We start from the raw sequence: 17,247 nt of genomic DNA, 5'->3' as shown, positions 1-17,247 counted from the left end.
TTGATAAACTAGTATAAAAACTTACCTACAGGGAGTTTAGAAAATCAAAGAATTCTCAAATGTTTCTGCCTTTTAAAAACAATGAGTCATGAATGGTTACAAGGAGATGGAGAAAACCACGACGAGGTTAACATAGGGTCAAGGTCTCAAGCGCTTGGCAGGCTCCAGCATAAGCCTATCCTGCACGTACTCCAGGATATGGGACAGGCGCTTCCCTCACACTCATAATCCCGGAACTGAACACACCTATTTCCCTTTCCATGTTTCGTTGTGGTTTACCCTTGTTGCAGCAGCATTTGATAGGAGGCCTGCTCTTTATCCTAATCTCCTGGTATCACACAATGATTATTTCTCAAGCTGCTATGTTTCGTGAAGTGAGGAGTACACTGCTATCAAACGAAAAAAGAGACTAATTTCCCAGTGACTAGCACTAGTGCTAAGGAAGCACTGAGTGTGTTGACATGGGCAATGAGGGCAGAGCCTCGTGCAAGTTTACAGGACTAGAGTAAATAGAGTCATACCCTGAAGCTCAGCTCTCTCCTTAAAAATTTAGTGATTTAAAAATAAGAGTATCCACCCAATGGATCAGCCTGAAATGGTGTCTCAAACTATGGAATATCTAATTCTTAAAGCACTGTATTTTCTACATCCTGTCTCTGGGCCTTTTCATCCATACTCACAGCTTTAACTATCATCCAGAACAGGATAAATCATGAATATTTGTTTATAAGCCTTGATTTTTTCCTTAACTTCCCTATACTAATAAATGTCATAGTCATCACCACTAAGCTATCTCTCAAGTACCTCACACTCCGTGTTTCATCTGAAGTCATTAACTGCCTTTTCCTCCCGCTCTTATAATTATCCTAGTGGTAAAACCCAGTCTTTGAAATCTTTCCCTTTTATCTTCATTCCATATAATCAATCTATAAACATTTGACCTCTTAAATACTGCTCAAATCTGTCTCTTCTTTCCATCCTTAGGGCAAATGGCTTAACTTGAGGATTTTTTATAATATTTTAAAAATTTATTCTATAAGGTACAAGCCTCAACCAGGTGAATTTTAAGGTTCTTTTCCACAAAGACTGTATTTGCCTTGCTCACCCCATGTACTCCAGCACCTAAAGACACTTGAAGCAAGTTGTAACACCACTTTTGACTGGATGAATGAGTCTAGAGTTGAAGCATGATAATACCAAGTCCTCCTCTTATTTCTGTATAATACCTTACAGTGACAGAGCTCCTATACACTATCTCCACTCACACCTACAACTTCCTAAGACAGATGCCAATAGCATCATTAGGTCTGCTTGTCACTAAGGAACTGAGACTCTAAGAAGTTAAATGACCTGCCACTCAGCTAACAAACTGATGTGCAAAACCACCTTTACCCTGACCTCAGTGGTCCCTCTACTGCTGGGTAAACTTGTGCTACTGGGGTGAGAGGATCCCACTCTGGGCAGAGAGAGGCTGAGGAGAATTTAGCAGCAATGACGATGTTCTGACATCAAGAAGAACACTGGACCCAAGTGACTTCCTTTAAGTTTCTTTCAATTCCAGAGCCTTTAGGCTTGGTATCACTCTAAAGTAGGCAGAGCTGGTCTCCAAGGTTTCCCTAGTACCACCTCCTCTCCCTAATGACACTGGTCCCCAGAGCAGCAACCTAGCCTTTCAGTGACCACTGAATTTCTTAAGCTCAACCTGCCATCCAAGGGGCAGCATCAAACCTTCAAGGACTTTTCTAACACTTCTGTCTAGTTTCCGAAATCTTTCTGTTGTACCCGTGAAGTGTTCTGAACAAAAAAGTTAAAACTGAATACATTTAAGTCTCCCAAGTCAACTTTCTATTCAGAGGAAATATGGAGTTTGAAAACAAATTTCCTGACACCAGAAAGAAACAGACAGACTAATCCAGAACATGATTGTGGGCTGTTCTATAGGGCCAATGATCTAATCTCGACAAGTCATTGGCGGGGGGAAAAAAGAGAAAGAACTGCTAAGAGATAGAGCAAGAGAAGGTAAAGACTTTGGATCCTAATGGAAGCAGACCAACTAGTAAGAAAAGAAGGCCTTCAAGGCCATCAGGAAATTCCATGGACTTATAACTGCCAATACCAAATAATTAGCAGCAGCATTGTGGTTATGCAGTAAAATGTCCACAGATTTTAGATGCATCCTAAAATATGCAGTGATAAACTGACACTGTCTGAGTTTGCTTTAAAATGCTTCAAAAAGAAAAAAAAAAGGAACAAACTGATGAACCAAATGCAGTACATCTCGATTATTAACGAAACTGGGTGCTGGGTGTATAGAACTTTCTTAGACTAGTCTCTCTACTTTAGACACATCTGAAAGTGTAAGTGTCTTATTCTATAGAAGTAGTAATTAGATTTAATTGTTTTAATTACTACTACTTTTTGCTGAGGGGTATGCTACTATTTCACCCTTTCCTGTTTATTTTTGAATTCCAGTTTCCAGAAGACTGTCACAGAATCATGGCCCTGTTTGGGATTTCTGGCAACATGGCAAATGGGTGACACATTTGAGTTTGGTGAGTGTGCAGCAGTTCCTGCTGTTATCTCTGTCTTTACCAGGAAAACCCAGAAGCTATTGTTGGCCACAGGACTGTGGTTAGATAGGCTGAGGACTCAACTGGCCTCTGAGTGGCCATCCAACTCCCTAGTGTGGGTCTGCTAGCAACTGGGTAGAACTGCAGAGGTCCTGAAGACACAGGCTAGACCCAGAGGAGAGACATCACAGCCTCTTAGAGCTGAATCCACCTTCTATGTGGGCTTACTCGGAATCCACCTATCCCTTTACAGCAAACTGTTCCAATGCACAGACTCTCTTCAGGAGCTGGTCAATGGCCTAAATTGTCAGCTTATACTGAGAACATGCTGCTTATCGAGCCCCAGCAAGAGTCCATATCCTCTCACTGATAACAAGATACTTCCTGTACCCTGCCTGGATGCTGCAAGTCATTGCTTTCAGAGAGGATAAAAAAGGTGCAAGGCTGGCTTCTTGGGAAGGCCGAGGAAAGAGCACAAGGGGAGCACGGGGAGGAAGGGCTGCCCTGTGGAGAAGAAGCAATGTTGACAACATTCATCTCCAGGACAGTGTCTCCAGAATTCAGGAAGTACTATGTAGCAAAAAAAGTGTAAAAAAGGCAAGAAAGAAACAGCGAGTCACCTCTGCAGGCATATATGTGAGTCTAGAAATAAAGGTGGACCACAGGGCGCGAACTAACTAAAACACTCCAAAATTTCACACAATAAAGAAGCCTCTTTAAAAATCTAAAGTGAAATGGCTATCCCCCTTTCAAGACAAGGTCTCTTTTAGAAGGAACAGAAGTAGAAAGGGACCAAAAGCACCTGGCTGTTTCTCCAGACCAGGTGCAATGCAAAGAAATGACCTCAAACACAGTAGAGTAGTCCGTGGTTTCTTCCACCAAAAATCAAGAGAGAAATTAGCTTCTTCCTTTTCTCACTACATTAAAGAACTTTAATGGAGGTAAACATTTTTAAAAATCAAATCTCTTTATCTCATAAAGTTCTAATGATCTCCCTAGTTAAAAATTCTTCCAAGACCAAGTTGTATAAAGAGTATTATGTGCACCCAGCAGAAAGGCAGAGATGATATAAGAGGAGAAAAATTCTTTAAAACTTTTATGTTACCAGAGAGCTTGTAGATACAAGGCCATATGTACTTCCAGAGAACAGTGACCTTATGTGAATTAGTAGAGGGCTTCTAGGGGATAGGAATAATTCTCTTGCTTGCTCTGCGGTAGGGATTAATAGAAAGAAGCAGAAAAGAATATCATTTGGAACTGAGCTTTCTATCTAAGAGAGGGAGGAAGCATACAAAAGCCTCTGGATCTGTGTCAAGGGAGTGAATGATATTTTAAAAGTGTGGCAGGAAACCAAAGAGCTACACCCACACGCAAAGCTCAACTGCTTCCAGCACACTAACTAGACCACAAATTTCCCCAGCTGGGAGGCACTGGCGGGACTGGAAGTGCTGAGAAGGGTGTGGCTGCCTGGCCCTATTGCTTAGAGTCTTTCCCAGAAGAGGGTGGAGGGACTTGACTGTATTCTGAAGAAATGCTTACATTCAGCCTTAGGCAGAGGGGCCCCTGGCAAGACCAGAAACAAACAAAAAGGGAAATTACAGTGAGGAATAGTTTACCTTCGGAGAACAGTTGAAATGCATACCGGGTACTGGGAGTGTAGTTACATACATTGTAATACACCGATACAGGTACAGCGTGCCAACTATGCAGAAAAATCTTCTGCTAATAATAGACCTAGAAAAAGGGAAAAACAGGGCAGATTCTCAGTCAAGAAATTCTGCAGGTTCATTTAAAATTTTTAATGACCCAACAAAACAAACCCCAAAAAAGTACTTGAGAACTTGATAACAGAATGTTGTAACTTGAGGATTTGGAGCATTATGTGTTGTGTTAAAAAAAAAAAAAAATTAACTGGTGCTAAGGGCGTAGCTCAGTACTTGCCTAGCTTGCATGAGGTCCTGGGTTCCACCCCAATACACACACACACACACAAACACAAACACACACACATACACTAGTTGGTCAAAAAGAATTCAAACTGCACTATGCTGCTATTAATTAGGATTCATGAAGCTTTAAACCTGAGTTGTCATTCAAATGATGGGTGAGTTGAGTCTACTCAGTACCTCTGGTTAAGCATAAAGTATCTTCTCTGTCAAAAAAGGGATGATGCCCAGAAAATCAGAATGACATTAGAATGAGAATTTAAAATTTTTATGCCATTCAATGAGTTAAAAGACATTAAGCAATTATACATGTACATACAAGAAACCAATTTTCTTAGGCAACACAGTGTCAAGTTGAAGAACCCATGTGGAAGACAGAATCCAACCCCCACTCCACTTTCCAATCACTATGGGGCCTCAGAATAGACTATTTACTTCTTTGAGTCTCAATTTTCTCATCAGTAAAGTAGGGATAATAGCCTTAAAAATAAGGCATGGAAAATTCCTACTACATAGTAGGTATAAATAGTAGCTACCAAACAAATAGCCATATTGATGAATAAAACTCTAAGCAAGAATTTGAAAAAGTTTTTATCAGTGGCTCTAATGAAATTATTTGATGTACACATGTGAACATGTATACTGGATGTGATAACTTCTCCTAATATCAAATTCCACCTAAGTTTGTATGACTTAACCTCAGCAGAATAATCTTAAGTGTCTCCTTGGACAAGAATATTCCTGCTCTACCTTCCTCCTATTCTACCACAGGTCAGAACCATGTCCTCTGAATCTCCTCTTCCTCAACCCTGGGGATTCAAGTTTTCCTTGGCCTAGAGCAACCTGAGTCAAATAACATGAAACACTTAGAAACAGTGGATAGGCTTTCCTCTTGGAACTGAACATTGAGTCATTCTATAGTTATGCAGTGTAGCAGTTTTTATGCAGGATGACATGCCTACCAAAGTGTGGTAGCTACAGAAGAATTTATCTCATTCATACTTTTTGTTTTAACAAGAGGAATGAAATGATAAAGTTATTTGTATGGTTAAAAATTAATTTTAAAAAATACGCAACTGTGGTAGCATTTCATTTATACACACAGAGTCAGTTGGGTTTTATCACTATAATCTGGATATTTTGTCTCCTTATCTACATTTTATAAACTCGGTCAGAAACATCTGCCACAGAAGATGTCTTTGCTTATTTCTCTTGGTGAAGAAGACAAGAACTTATTCAGCACACAGTTGTCTTGGAAAGGCATGTGCCTCTAATTTCAAGTATAAAGAAAAGCACAAACATAATTGAATAGTGAGACAAAACTAAAGAAAAATGCCTGTCTATAAATGATGTCCAGAATACCACAGAATAAAAACGAAAGTGAATTGTGCTGTGGTGAACTCTAACAGCTGTCTTTCTTAAAAAGAAAATGCTCTCTCAAACATAAATTATTTGCAATTTCACCTGATCTATATGAGAAACACCTGAGAGAAAATATCAACACTAGACCTGTTGGAAGTCTTTAGAGGAAGAGAAATAAAATTACTGCTTTTGGCAAACAACACTATCTTAAAATCATTTTGCCCGATTATTTCACTGCACACAAAAGATAACCGCACTCACTTCAACATCTATTTCCAAATCCAAACTTGAGTCATATGAGTAGCCTGAAGTGATTTCAGTTATCTTGACAATGAGGCGTACGTATGAAAAAAGTGATAAAGGAGTAGAAAAGGCAACTCATTTTTTTAAAAAAATTAACTAAAAACAATGCATGTTCAGTTACATTTCCTATTTGACTCAAAGTTTAAAAAAATGGAATGAAGTTATTCATGTGAATTTATCAATGTTAATAATAAGGTGACAAGTTCAAAGTGGTTGTTAAGAATTTTCTGATCTTTGGTATTTACTTAATCTTTTTGAAATTAAGCTTAGAATGTCTTCAGTGTGTAATGTTAAACAAGGATCTCCTGCCACCAAAGTTAAAAAGCAGAGCACAACAGTATTTCAAAGAACTGTATACACTTCTGGGCATTTGCTTCCTTAATCAAAGAATTTCACACATTTGGATTTCTTAGTTACTTAAAGGTTTAAAAGCTCACAGGTGTTACAAAAAAGAAAAGAAAAAGAACCACAAAAGAAACGTTAATTAGATATTAAGAGATTAATCCAATACCAATAAGAAGATGCATGGTGTCATCCTCAAAATCCCCTGGTTCTCTCTTCCCAGATGGGATGTACCCCTCCTGCCACGTGTCCTGTGTGCTCATACTCAGCAATAATTAGCATCTCAAAGAGCTGTATTTGGACATATTACCTATTTTTTCTTAAATATTTAAGCATAAGGTTCACTATTATTTTTTTTCTGAGAAAAGAAAAACATCATCTGTTAAATTTGATTATAAGGAAATATGAATGAAAGTTGTTCATATTCTGTAGATCATTTTTGAGACTTGCTAGAACAGTGGGTTATACAGGTGACTTATTATTAAACTTTTTTTTTTTTTTTTTTTTTTGAGGTGCTGGCGATTGAGCTCAGGGCCTACTGAATGCTTGGCAAGTGCTCCACTACTGAGCTTCACCCACTAGCTCCCTTTTATGCTTTTTAATACCCCTTATCTAGAAAAGAAAAACATGCTCGAAGTAGATTACATTTTGCCAAATCTAGGCTTAAAACAGCACGACTATAACATTTTTGGCATTTGCTATGATAGTCTAAAATTTTTAAAAAATGGTTAATGAAAGAAATTAATAGAGTACAATTAATATAAAGTACAATTAAAATATAATATAAAGTACTTTATATTATAATATAAAGTACAATTTATATTATATATACTTTATATTATAATACAAAGTACAATTAAAATACTGGAAAGTTCTTTTATTTCCCACAATGTCTCTTTCAACTAATCCACAATAGGAAGACATACACAACTCTGGGCGTATTGGAGAGATCTGACTATTTGCTAATAATATGATCCCTGAAGAAATACCTCAATTGAAAAAAAGTTTTGATAGTGTCATAATTGACTTTAAATAAAATTATTTCATTTACCCAAATTCTTATATTTTCTAATAAGAAAAAAACCTTTTAAAGAAATTATAGGTAATGAGTATTCTAGTACCCATTCCCTGGTACTATTTCATAGACTTTCCATTATTTCTAATCCATTTCTCCAATTAGACATTTTTTTCTGGCTCTTTATGAAGCTATTGGCTTTCAGAAACAGGACCTGGCACACAGCAGTGGAGCTAAGAGGCAAATAAACAAGGGAGAGCACATGAACCCTGATATAGAGTCAAGGAGACACCTGTCTCTGGTGCAGTCCTCAAGACCAGTGTGTAACTCAGGTCCCTGCTGAGTGGCTCCAGCATGTGAAACACAACAACACAAGCTGAGCAGTATCTTTAGTTGGAGGCTAGTTCATTTGGTGACCTTGACCATCTCAATGAAGTTCCTTGAAAACTAGTTTCCTCATCAGCAAAAGGAGAAAAAGGACACCGCCAGAGAAGTGGGTTAGAAATAAATGGAAAGGCTATGAAAAACAACCGAGAATAGTTATCAGAATACTCATCATCTGTAATTTCTTCAACATTTTTCTTAAAAAGTTGGCTCTGAATAAAATAATTTCATTTTTCTAACTACCACACTACCAAATAAAATTAGTAAGATATCAGGGGTGATAGGAACAGTACCAACTGTTTTGCCAAATTGCTCTTACATGTCTAGCTCTCTGCCATTTACTTCCTACAACACCCAGCAATGTGTGGCTATGGCCCTTATTTTACAGATGGGAAAACTGAGGTTTAGAGTCTGAAGTGAAATGTAGATATAGTACATAACACAATAACATTTAGACAAAATTGTTTCACATTAGGTAACAAATTCCACTGTTGAGTACTAATAGGCAAGTTAACATACTATCACATTTTGTTTACATTTCAAAAGTTACTTAACTCCAGTGAATATTTTTGGTGTTTTTTTTTCTGGTATGAGATAACTGTACTTATGTGGGTTTGTTTCTGTGTCTTCTATTTTGTATCACTGGTCTACGAGTCTGTTTTGGTGACAATTACCATGCCGTTTTTTGTTACTATGGCTCTGTAGTATAGTTTGAGGTCTGATATAGCGATGCCTCCTGGCTTCCCTTTTCTTGCTAAGGATTGCTTTAGCTATTTGGGGTCTTTTATTTTTCCAAATAAATTTCATGATTGCTTTTTCTACTTAAATGAAAAATGTCATTGGGATTTTAATTGGAATTGCATTAAATCTGTATAGTGCTTTTGACAGTATGGCCATTTTGACTATTAATTCTCCCTTTATAGGAGCATGGGAGGTCTTTCCATCTTCTAAGGTCTTCTTCAATTTCTTTCTTAGTGTACTATAGTTTTCATTGTAGAGGTCTTTCACTTCTTTTGTTAAATTGATTCCCATGTATTTTTTTTTTTTTTTGAAGCTACTGTGAATGGGGTTGTTTTCCTAATTTCTCTTTTAGTAGATTTGTCACTAATATATAGGAACATGTTTGATTTATGGGTGTTGATTTTATAACCTGCTATTTGGCTGAATTCATTTATGAGTTTTAGAAGTTTCTGGTGAAATTTTTTGGCTGTTCTAAATATAGAATCATGTCATTGGCAAATAGTGACAGTTTGAGTTCTTTTCCTATTCGTACCCCTTTTTCTTTTTCCTGCCTAATTGTTCTGGCTAGAGTTTCAAGGACGATGTTAAATAGAAGTGGTGAAAGAGGGCATCCCTGTCTTGTTCCCGTTTTTAGAGGGAATGCTTCCAATTTTTCTCCATTTAGAATGATGTTGACCTTGGGCTTAGCATATATACCTTTTATGATGTTGAGGTATGTTCCTACTATCCCTAGTTTTTCTAGTGTTTTGAACATGAAGGGATGCTATGTTTTGTCAAGTACTTTTTCTGCATCTATTGAGATGATCAAAACATTCACTGGAGAAAAGACAGCCGGTTCAATAAATGATGCTGGGAAAATTGAAAATCCACATGCAACAAAATGAAGTTAAACCCCTATTTCTCACCCTACACAAAAATCAACTCAAAGAAGATCAAAGATTTAGGCACTAGAACAGAGACCTTGTGTGTACTAGAAGAAAAAGTAGGTCCAAATATTCATCAGGTCAGCCTAGGATCTGAATTATTTAAAGCACAAGACCCCTAAAGCACAAGAAGTAAAATCATCATTAAATGGGATGGATTCAAACTAAAAAGCTTCTTCTCAGAAAAGGAAACAATAATGTAAGAGAGAGCCTACAGAATGGGAGAAAATCTTTACCACATGCATCTCAGATATAGCATTAATCTCCAGGATATATAAAGATATCAAAAAACACAAAATAAATAAACAAACAAAAAATAACCCAATCAATAAATGGGCTAAGGAATTGAACAGACACTTCACAGAAGAAATACAATCTATCAACACATATATGAAAAAATGTTCAACATCTTTAACAATTAGAGAGATGCAACTCAACTCTAAACTACTCTTAGATTTCATCACACCCCAGGCAGAATGGCAATTATCAAGAATACAAACAATAATAAATGTTGGCAAGGATGTGGGGGAAAAGGTACACTCATACATTGCTGGTAGGAATGCAAACTGGTGCAACCATTATGGAAAGTGGTACGGAAATTCCTCAGAAAACTTGGAATGGAACCACCATTTGACCCAGCTGTCCCATTTCTTGGTTTATACCCAAAAGACTTAAAATCAGCATATTACAGTGATACAGCCACATCAATGTTTATAGCAGCTCAACTGACAATAGCTAAACTATGGAACCAACCTAGGTGCCCTTGAACAGATGAGTGGATTTAAAAAATGTGATATGTTTATACACACACACACACACACACACACACAATGGAATATTACTTAGCCTTAAAGAAGAATAAAATTATGGCATTTGCTAGTAAATAGATGGAGCTGGAGACTATCATGGTAAGTGAAATAAGCCAATGCCCCCAAACCAAAGGCCAATTGTTTTCTCTGATATGTGGATGTTAATTCACAATGGGGGTGGCTAGGGAAGAACAGAGTTACTTTAGATTAGGTAGAGGGAGATGGGGGGGGGGAGCAGGTATGTGGGTAGGAAGGATAGTAGAATGAATCAGACATTATTACCCTATGTACATATATAACTATATGACCAGTGGGATTCTACATCATGTATAATCAGAGGAATGAGAAATTATACTCCATTATATATGATGTATTGAAGTGCAGTCTACTTTCATGTATAACTAATTAAAACAAATAATAAAATATAAAAGTTACTCAACTCAAATTTTTAATAAGTTTTATGTCATATTTCATACTGCCCAGAACTCTACAAAATAAATGTTTTCATAATAACTTAATAATATATTGGTTATTAAAGCACTGAAAAAATTCTAATAGGTCACACAGATATGCAAAATTTCAGGTGTCCACTTTTCATTACAGTTTACAGCCTATGGCCACACCCCATGTATTTAATCTGTCTTTCTGATGTCATCCGGTTTCCAACCTTCTATCTCACCAGAACTTCCACACATGGCACTTCTTTCCACCCATTGTCCTGAATGCCATTCTCACTTCCAGGCTATGGTCTGAATATCCATGGACCCCACAAATTCCTATATTGAAATCTGATCACCAAGGCAGAGCCTCAGAATGGGATTAGTGCCCTTATAAAGGACACTGCAGAGAGCTAGCTAATCTCCTTCCATTATGCATGGACACAGTGGGAAGGAGCCATCAGTAGCCAGGAATGGGACTCTCATCACACACTAAGCAGCTTATGCCTTGATCTTGGACTCCCACTCTCCAGAAGTGTGAGAAATAAACTGAAGTTGTATTTGCCACCCAGACTACTGTATTTTGTTACAGCAGCCTGAACAGACACCTCCCAAAAGTCTACTCTGCATAGAGCATTCATAATCATCTTTTAAAAAATATTCTACAGAGTATGTCCTCTAAGCTCCCCAAAGGTTACCAATTATACCTTGAATAAACTCCTAACCCTTCACAAGGCCCTGGATCTGCCTGGCCTCTCTCGACCTCTGCCTCCCTCTGCTCTTCCCATCTTTCTCCAGACTTCTGCTTTAGCCCTTGATACTCTCTGATCACACCTTGCAAATTCCCTCTGCCTTAGACAGGATCTCTGGCCTGGTAGTTCTCGGTCTGGACTCCATCTTCTGCCTTCTTCCTGGAACACAGTCTCACTCTGCCTGGTGTGGACATTTCGTCCACAGACTGCCTACTCTCATGTAGTCCCCTGCTTCCTCTATCTCATTTTTCTGTTTTCATTTCTTCACAGTCCAAATTTAATAATTATATTGGTTATTAAATTTGGGTTACATATAGAATATAACAGAATGTAAAGAAAAACCTTTCCCCACTCCTCAATTTCCACATTCTGAAATCTGAGCTAACTCCAAAGAGGTTTTTAAATCTGTTTTCTTCCCTTTAATTCTTTGCTACTAACCTCCTTGTTTCCCTGGATTATGACAACTGCTATCAACTCCCAGGTTTTAGCTCTTCCAAACTCCCCTCACAGTGCCTTTCAACTCCCTTCAATGACTCTGAGCCACTTCCTCTGTCTTATCTTTCAGACAGAAATCCTCCTGCTTGGGCAAGAAAAGGCATGTTTGCCTACCAATCTCTTTCCCTGGCCTCTCCCACTACTCTGTTTATTACTATCTGTTCACCTCAAGCATTCCAGAGTCTCCATCTGGACAGAGCCACACCACCCCTACCAACTACTTCAGAACTTCGTTTCTATTTTATGGTACAGTTGCCCTGTGGCACACTTGAGAGGAGGTCCCAGGATACCAAAACCCATGATGCTCAAGTCCCTTACATAACACACACACATCCTCTCCTATATTTTAAATCATCTCGATGGCTTATACTACTCAATACAACGTAAATGCTATGTAAGTCGCTGCTCTGCCACATTGTTTAGGTAATAAGGACAAGAAAAAACAGGTCTATGCTTGTTCAGTACAGATGTAATTTTTTTCCCCAGAGTATTCTTTTTTTTTTGATCCAAGGTTGGCAGAATCCATGAATTTGGAGGGTTAGCTGTACTTTTAATAGTGAGACTGCCATCACCTCTACTGACAGAGACCACTTCTCACCCCTCTATTAGAGGCAGGCCTCAGAGAGAGCTGGGCCTTACTCATCTTTTATTCCCAGTGAGACTGTTACTGGAATCTGTGAAACCAGCACAACAATATCCTTCTGTGCTTTGTAGTTTTACTTCTGACTCCCTCTGAAAGTCCTTTTTTTTTTTCTACAAATGTTTGTCCTACGAAGTCTTCCAGTGAGCTGTCAAAATTCCTCGCCCTTGATGCTCACTATCCCTTTACCCCACATCTTTGACTTAATTTAAAACATTTGTTAAGATGGCTCCATTCATCCAACAAGGCCTGTCAACCCCTGGGGACTATGCATCCTGCCATCTTTCTCCCTTACACTCCTGCATCCTGAATGCCCCAAGTGGGCACTCCACCATCACAACTTGGGCACTCCCCACAGCTCCAGAGGGAAGAGCATAAATCCCCAGTGCTTGGAGTTCAGTACTCTGGCAGGGGAAAGGCTAGTCAAACAAATGAAAGGGCAAGGCTAAATGCTGAAGAACAAACAAGAAAAATAAATGCTCTCCTGGGAGATTTAGAACTCATTTAATATTTCTCAGGAACTTAGAGGGCAATGACCATTTATGCCTAAGGAAAAGAGACACACCCGAGCTTCTAGACCAGAATATGCCTGTACATGCACAGTGCTCTTTTGCCTTTAAAACACCCAACTCAAAGCAATTTTACATCTTTGATATTATCCTAATCATATTCCTGTTTAGCATGTATTATTATCCCATTTTACAGAAGAGGAAATTAAAGTATTACGTGTTTAAGTACTAACCTGGCCATAGGCAGTCAATGAAAGAGTAACCAGAAAACCCAGGTCTCTAGACTTTCCATCAACTGCTCAAAAAGGAGGTTACAGCTAAGATTTTTTGTTCCTATGCACTCTATACACTATCTGCAACATAATTCAAGGGCTAACTAAGCTCAGGTAATAATCCATACTGATGTGGGTAATTTGCAAAGAAAGGATCATATTATAAAATTGCCCCTGCTCTATCTGGCTTTACAAAAATATTATTTCCAGGGTCATATATAGAATATAACAGAATGTAAAGAAAAATATTATAAGATGAAATAAAAGATCAAGATGATCTACTTGAGACAGGTGAGACGTATCATCCAGAAACTCCTATATAAAACCATACGAAATGAAAAAGTCGCATTCCTTTGTTGGTATTTTAGGTTATCAACAAAATATCTATGTATGCATACATATATGTACGCATAAACGTAGGTATTATAAATTCAAAATGTAAATATGTAGATTCATATGTAAATGATGCAATGTATATGTATACTCAGATCTTTCCTCATTTCTTTCTTTCATCAAAACTTACTCACCCTGAATTGCTACCTTAGGGGCTTGTCCAGTCACAGCTAGTGGAACTGAACAATTACTGTTTGTTCTTGGTCTGGAGTAATGAGTAACATGCTATCATAACAAACTTCTAAAGATATAATAACCACAAACATCACCAGCAGTAGCTAACATTGATTGAAATCTAGGCACAGTTACTAGCATATGCAACATGTGATAAATGCTACCAGCTATCCCTATTTATTCATTCCTATGGTGAATATGCCTGTACTGGCTTGTGTTCTAGGCACTGGGAATCCAGCAGTAAACAGAGTGGAAAAACCTGCCTCACAGTGCTTTGTTACAGTAGTGGGGTAGACAATAAGCAAGTAAATATGTAAAATGCAGAGCATGTTGGATATGTGCTAAATGGTAAAATAAGTGACAGGGTCACTGGAAAGGAAGGTAACAATTTGGGATTACGTTAGTCAGAGAAGGTCTCCTTCTGTTGGAGTTAACCTTGAAGATATCTGTGGGAAAAGATTCCAGAGCCTAGCAAATATAAGTGTTTGCTGACCAGCAAGAGGTTGGAGGGGCAAAGACCAAGAGGAGACAGGGTGGAGAAGAAACCACTGGGTCTGGTGGGACCGGACCCACTGGGTCACTATGAGGACAAAGGCTTTAAAACTATATGAGGTGGTAGAAAGCAGTATGGAGATTCCTTAGAAAACTTGGAATGGAACCACCATTTGACCCAGTTATCCCTCTCCTCGGTCTATACCCAAAGGACTTAAACACAGCATATTACAATAATGTAGCCACATCCATGTTTATAGCAGCTCAATTCACAATAAGCTAAGCTATGAAACCAACTTAGGTGTCCTTCAACAGATGAACAGAGAAATAAAATGTGGTATATATACACACAATGAACTATTATTACTCAGCCATAAAGAAGAATGAAATTATGGCATTTGCTAGTAAGTGGATGGAACTGGAGAATATCATGCTAAGTGAAATAAGCCAATCCCAAAAAACCAAAGGCCGAATGGTCTCTCTGATTTGTGGATGTTAACCCAGAACAAGGGAGGGTGGGGAAGAGAAGAATAGAAGTGGATTAGACAAAGGGAAACCAAGGGAAGGGCATGGGAGGGGTCTAGGAAATTAATTGGTCATAACTTTCCTAGCTTTGTATTTGTATACACGACCAGGGTAACTCACATCATGTACGACCACAAGAGTGGTGACCTAAATAGAATAGGTTATACTCTATGTATGTATATTCTGCCAAAACACATTCCACTGTCATGTGTAACTAAAATTTTTTAAAAATTACATGAGGTAGAAAAAGAGTCCCATGAGTTAGTCTTAGAGTAACACACTCTGTTGGCCAAGTTGCAAAGTGACTTAAGAGCAATAAAGACCAGTAAGAGGCTTCATGACAGACAAGGGTCAGAGAAGATGGTTAGATCTATGGCAGGAACAGAACTGGTGAGACAGACAGATGTGGTGGAAGAGATTATCCAGAAAAGACGACAAAATAGGACACTGGACTGAGAACCAGGGAGAACAGCGAGGATCTTTACTAAGAACGGGATAGGGCAGGCCTGGGCACCAAGAGGACGCCAAGTACTTTGTGAAATGCTCTCTACATACTTTATACTCAGTCCTCCTAAAAGGTTTGAGACAGAAACCATTACTCAGGTAGTAGGTGAGGAAACAATGCTACTATATCAGGTAAGAAGCTTGACCAAAGTCACCCAGCAGGTAGGTGACAGGATCTAAATCAAGGATGAGCCTCCATAACCACCCCTGTCATGGTCTGAAGAGTGGGGTGGAAGACAGATGTAGTGATTTCTAAATCAAATCATCACCGGGCACAGTGGCACACACCTATAACCCCAGCTACTCAGGAGCTTAGGCAGAGGATCGTTAAGTTCAAGTCCAGCCTCTGCAACTTAGTGAGATCCCATCTCAAAATAAAAAATATAAAGGGCTGTGGATGTAGCTCAGTGGTAAAGTGTCCCTGGGGAGGGATAAAGAAAAAAAAATCAGATTATGATTAGACATCTCTGATGCTAAAAGAGAACACTTAGGCATGGTATAAAATACAAGGCAAAAATATAACCACTCAAAAATACACATTTAAGAGCACATAGAGAAAAAGATTAATAAAGAGGATATGAACCCCCAAATTAGCATTATTTATCTCTGGTAAGATTATGACTTTTTTCTATATATTTATTGTCTTAGTTCATTTTTTTATTGTGGATATAAAACAAACAATATATACCTGAGATCAGGTAATTCGTAGAGAAATGAAGTTCATTTGGCACATGGTTCTGGAGGCCGGGAATTTTGAAAGAGTAAGGTGCTGGCCTCGGGTGAGGGCTTTCTTGCTGCACCATAACATGGTGAAGGCACCACAGGGTGGAACAGCAAGTATGCTAGCTTGGGCGTCTCTTCCTCTTCTTATGAAGATGCTAAAGATGATGGGGGCCTCATGCTCAGGATCTCATCTAATCCTAATTAATCCCCAAAGGCACCACCTCCCAATACCATTAACATGTATTTGGACATTGAGCTCCCAACGTGTGAGCTTTTGGAGGACACATTTGAACAGTACCATTTACCATTATCTTCTAACCTGCCTACAAGCAAGATGCATTACTTCAGTTTTCTTTAGTACTATAAATAAAAATTAACTCATGAAAGCTGTCACTTTTTGTATCTCTCTCTCTCTCTACGTTGTTTTACTCTCCATTTTATCCTGTTTAAAAAAAAAGCCTCTTAAAATGCTTAAGGTACCTTAAAAGCCAAATTGCTGGGATTAATGAATTTAGAGGCTGTCCAGGATGAATCCAATTTCCCTCCAATTTCTAGGGCTCAGACTAGTATTTAGGTCATGCGACCTAAAATGGTAAAAAAAAAAAACAGAAAAAGTGGCAGCAGATGAGACCACCAGTCACCTAAGGTGAGAGCGAGAAGCAAGGAACAACCTGGTACTAAATGGGCCATCCAGCCCCTAGGGAATTCCTCCCCCAAATGTCCCTCAGAAAAGAGGGGAGAAGAGAGGAGACTATGCAAGGCCTCCAGGAAAGGAGAGAAAGGATCTTAGCCCAGACTCAGAACCCAGAGAGAGGATGGGCCAGAATAAAAGGAAGGAGAGAAAATTTAATAGAAACAGAAAGAATGAAACTGGATGTGTCTGTCCAGTGGAGAAACAGGAATGGGATTTCCCAGACTGGAGGTAGTAGGAGCCAT

At 38.5% G+C, this 17,247-nt stretch overlaps 1 protein-coding gene across 15 annotated transcripts in view; it reads right to left on the bottom strand.

Annotated features, from left to right (window-relative positions):
* Sgms1 (sphingomyelin synthase 1) overlaps positions 1 to 17,247 on the bottom strand; it is a 289,949-nt gene that overhangs the window by 16,116 nt on the left and 256,586 nt on the right. For all 15 annotated transcript variants that reach the window (XM_048807437.1, XM_048807436.1, XM_048807435.1 and 12 more), the window contains one exon: positions 4,187 to 4,304. In XM_048807437.1, coding sequence (XP_048663394.1) covers positions 4,187 to 4,304 — 118 coding nt within the window. The remainder of the gene's footprint in view (positions 1 to 4,186; positions 4,305 to 17,247) is intronic.

Source organism: Marmota marmota, unplaced genomic scaffold, assembly GCF_001458135.2.
Source record: "Marmota marmota marmota unplaced genomic scaffold, marMar, whole genome shotgun sequence".
Lineage (NCBI taxonomy): Eukaryota > Metazoa > Chordata > Mammalia > Rodentia > Sciuridae > Marmota > Marmota marmota.
Note: the sequence above shows the minus strand (reverse complement) of the source record. Positions and strands in the feature narration are given on the sequence as shown.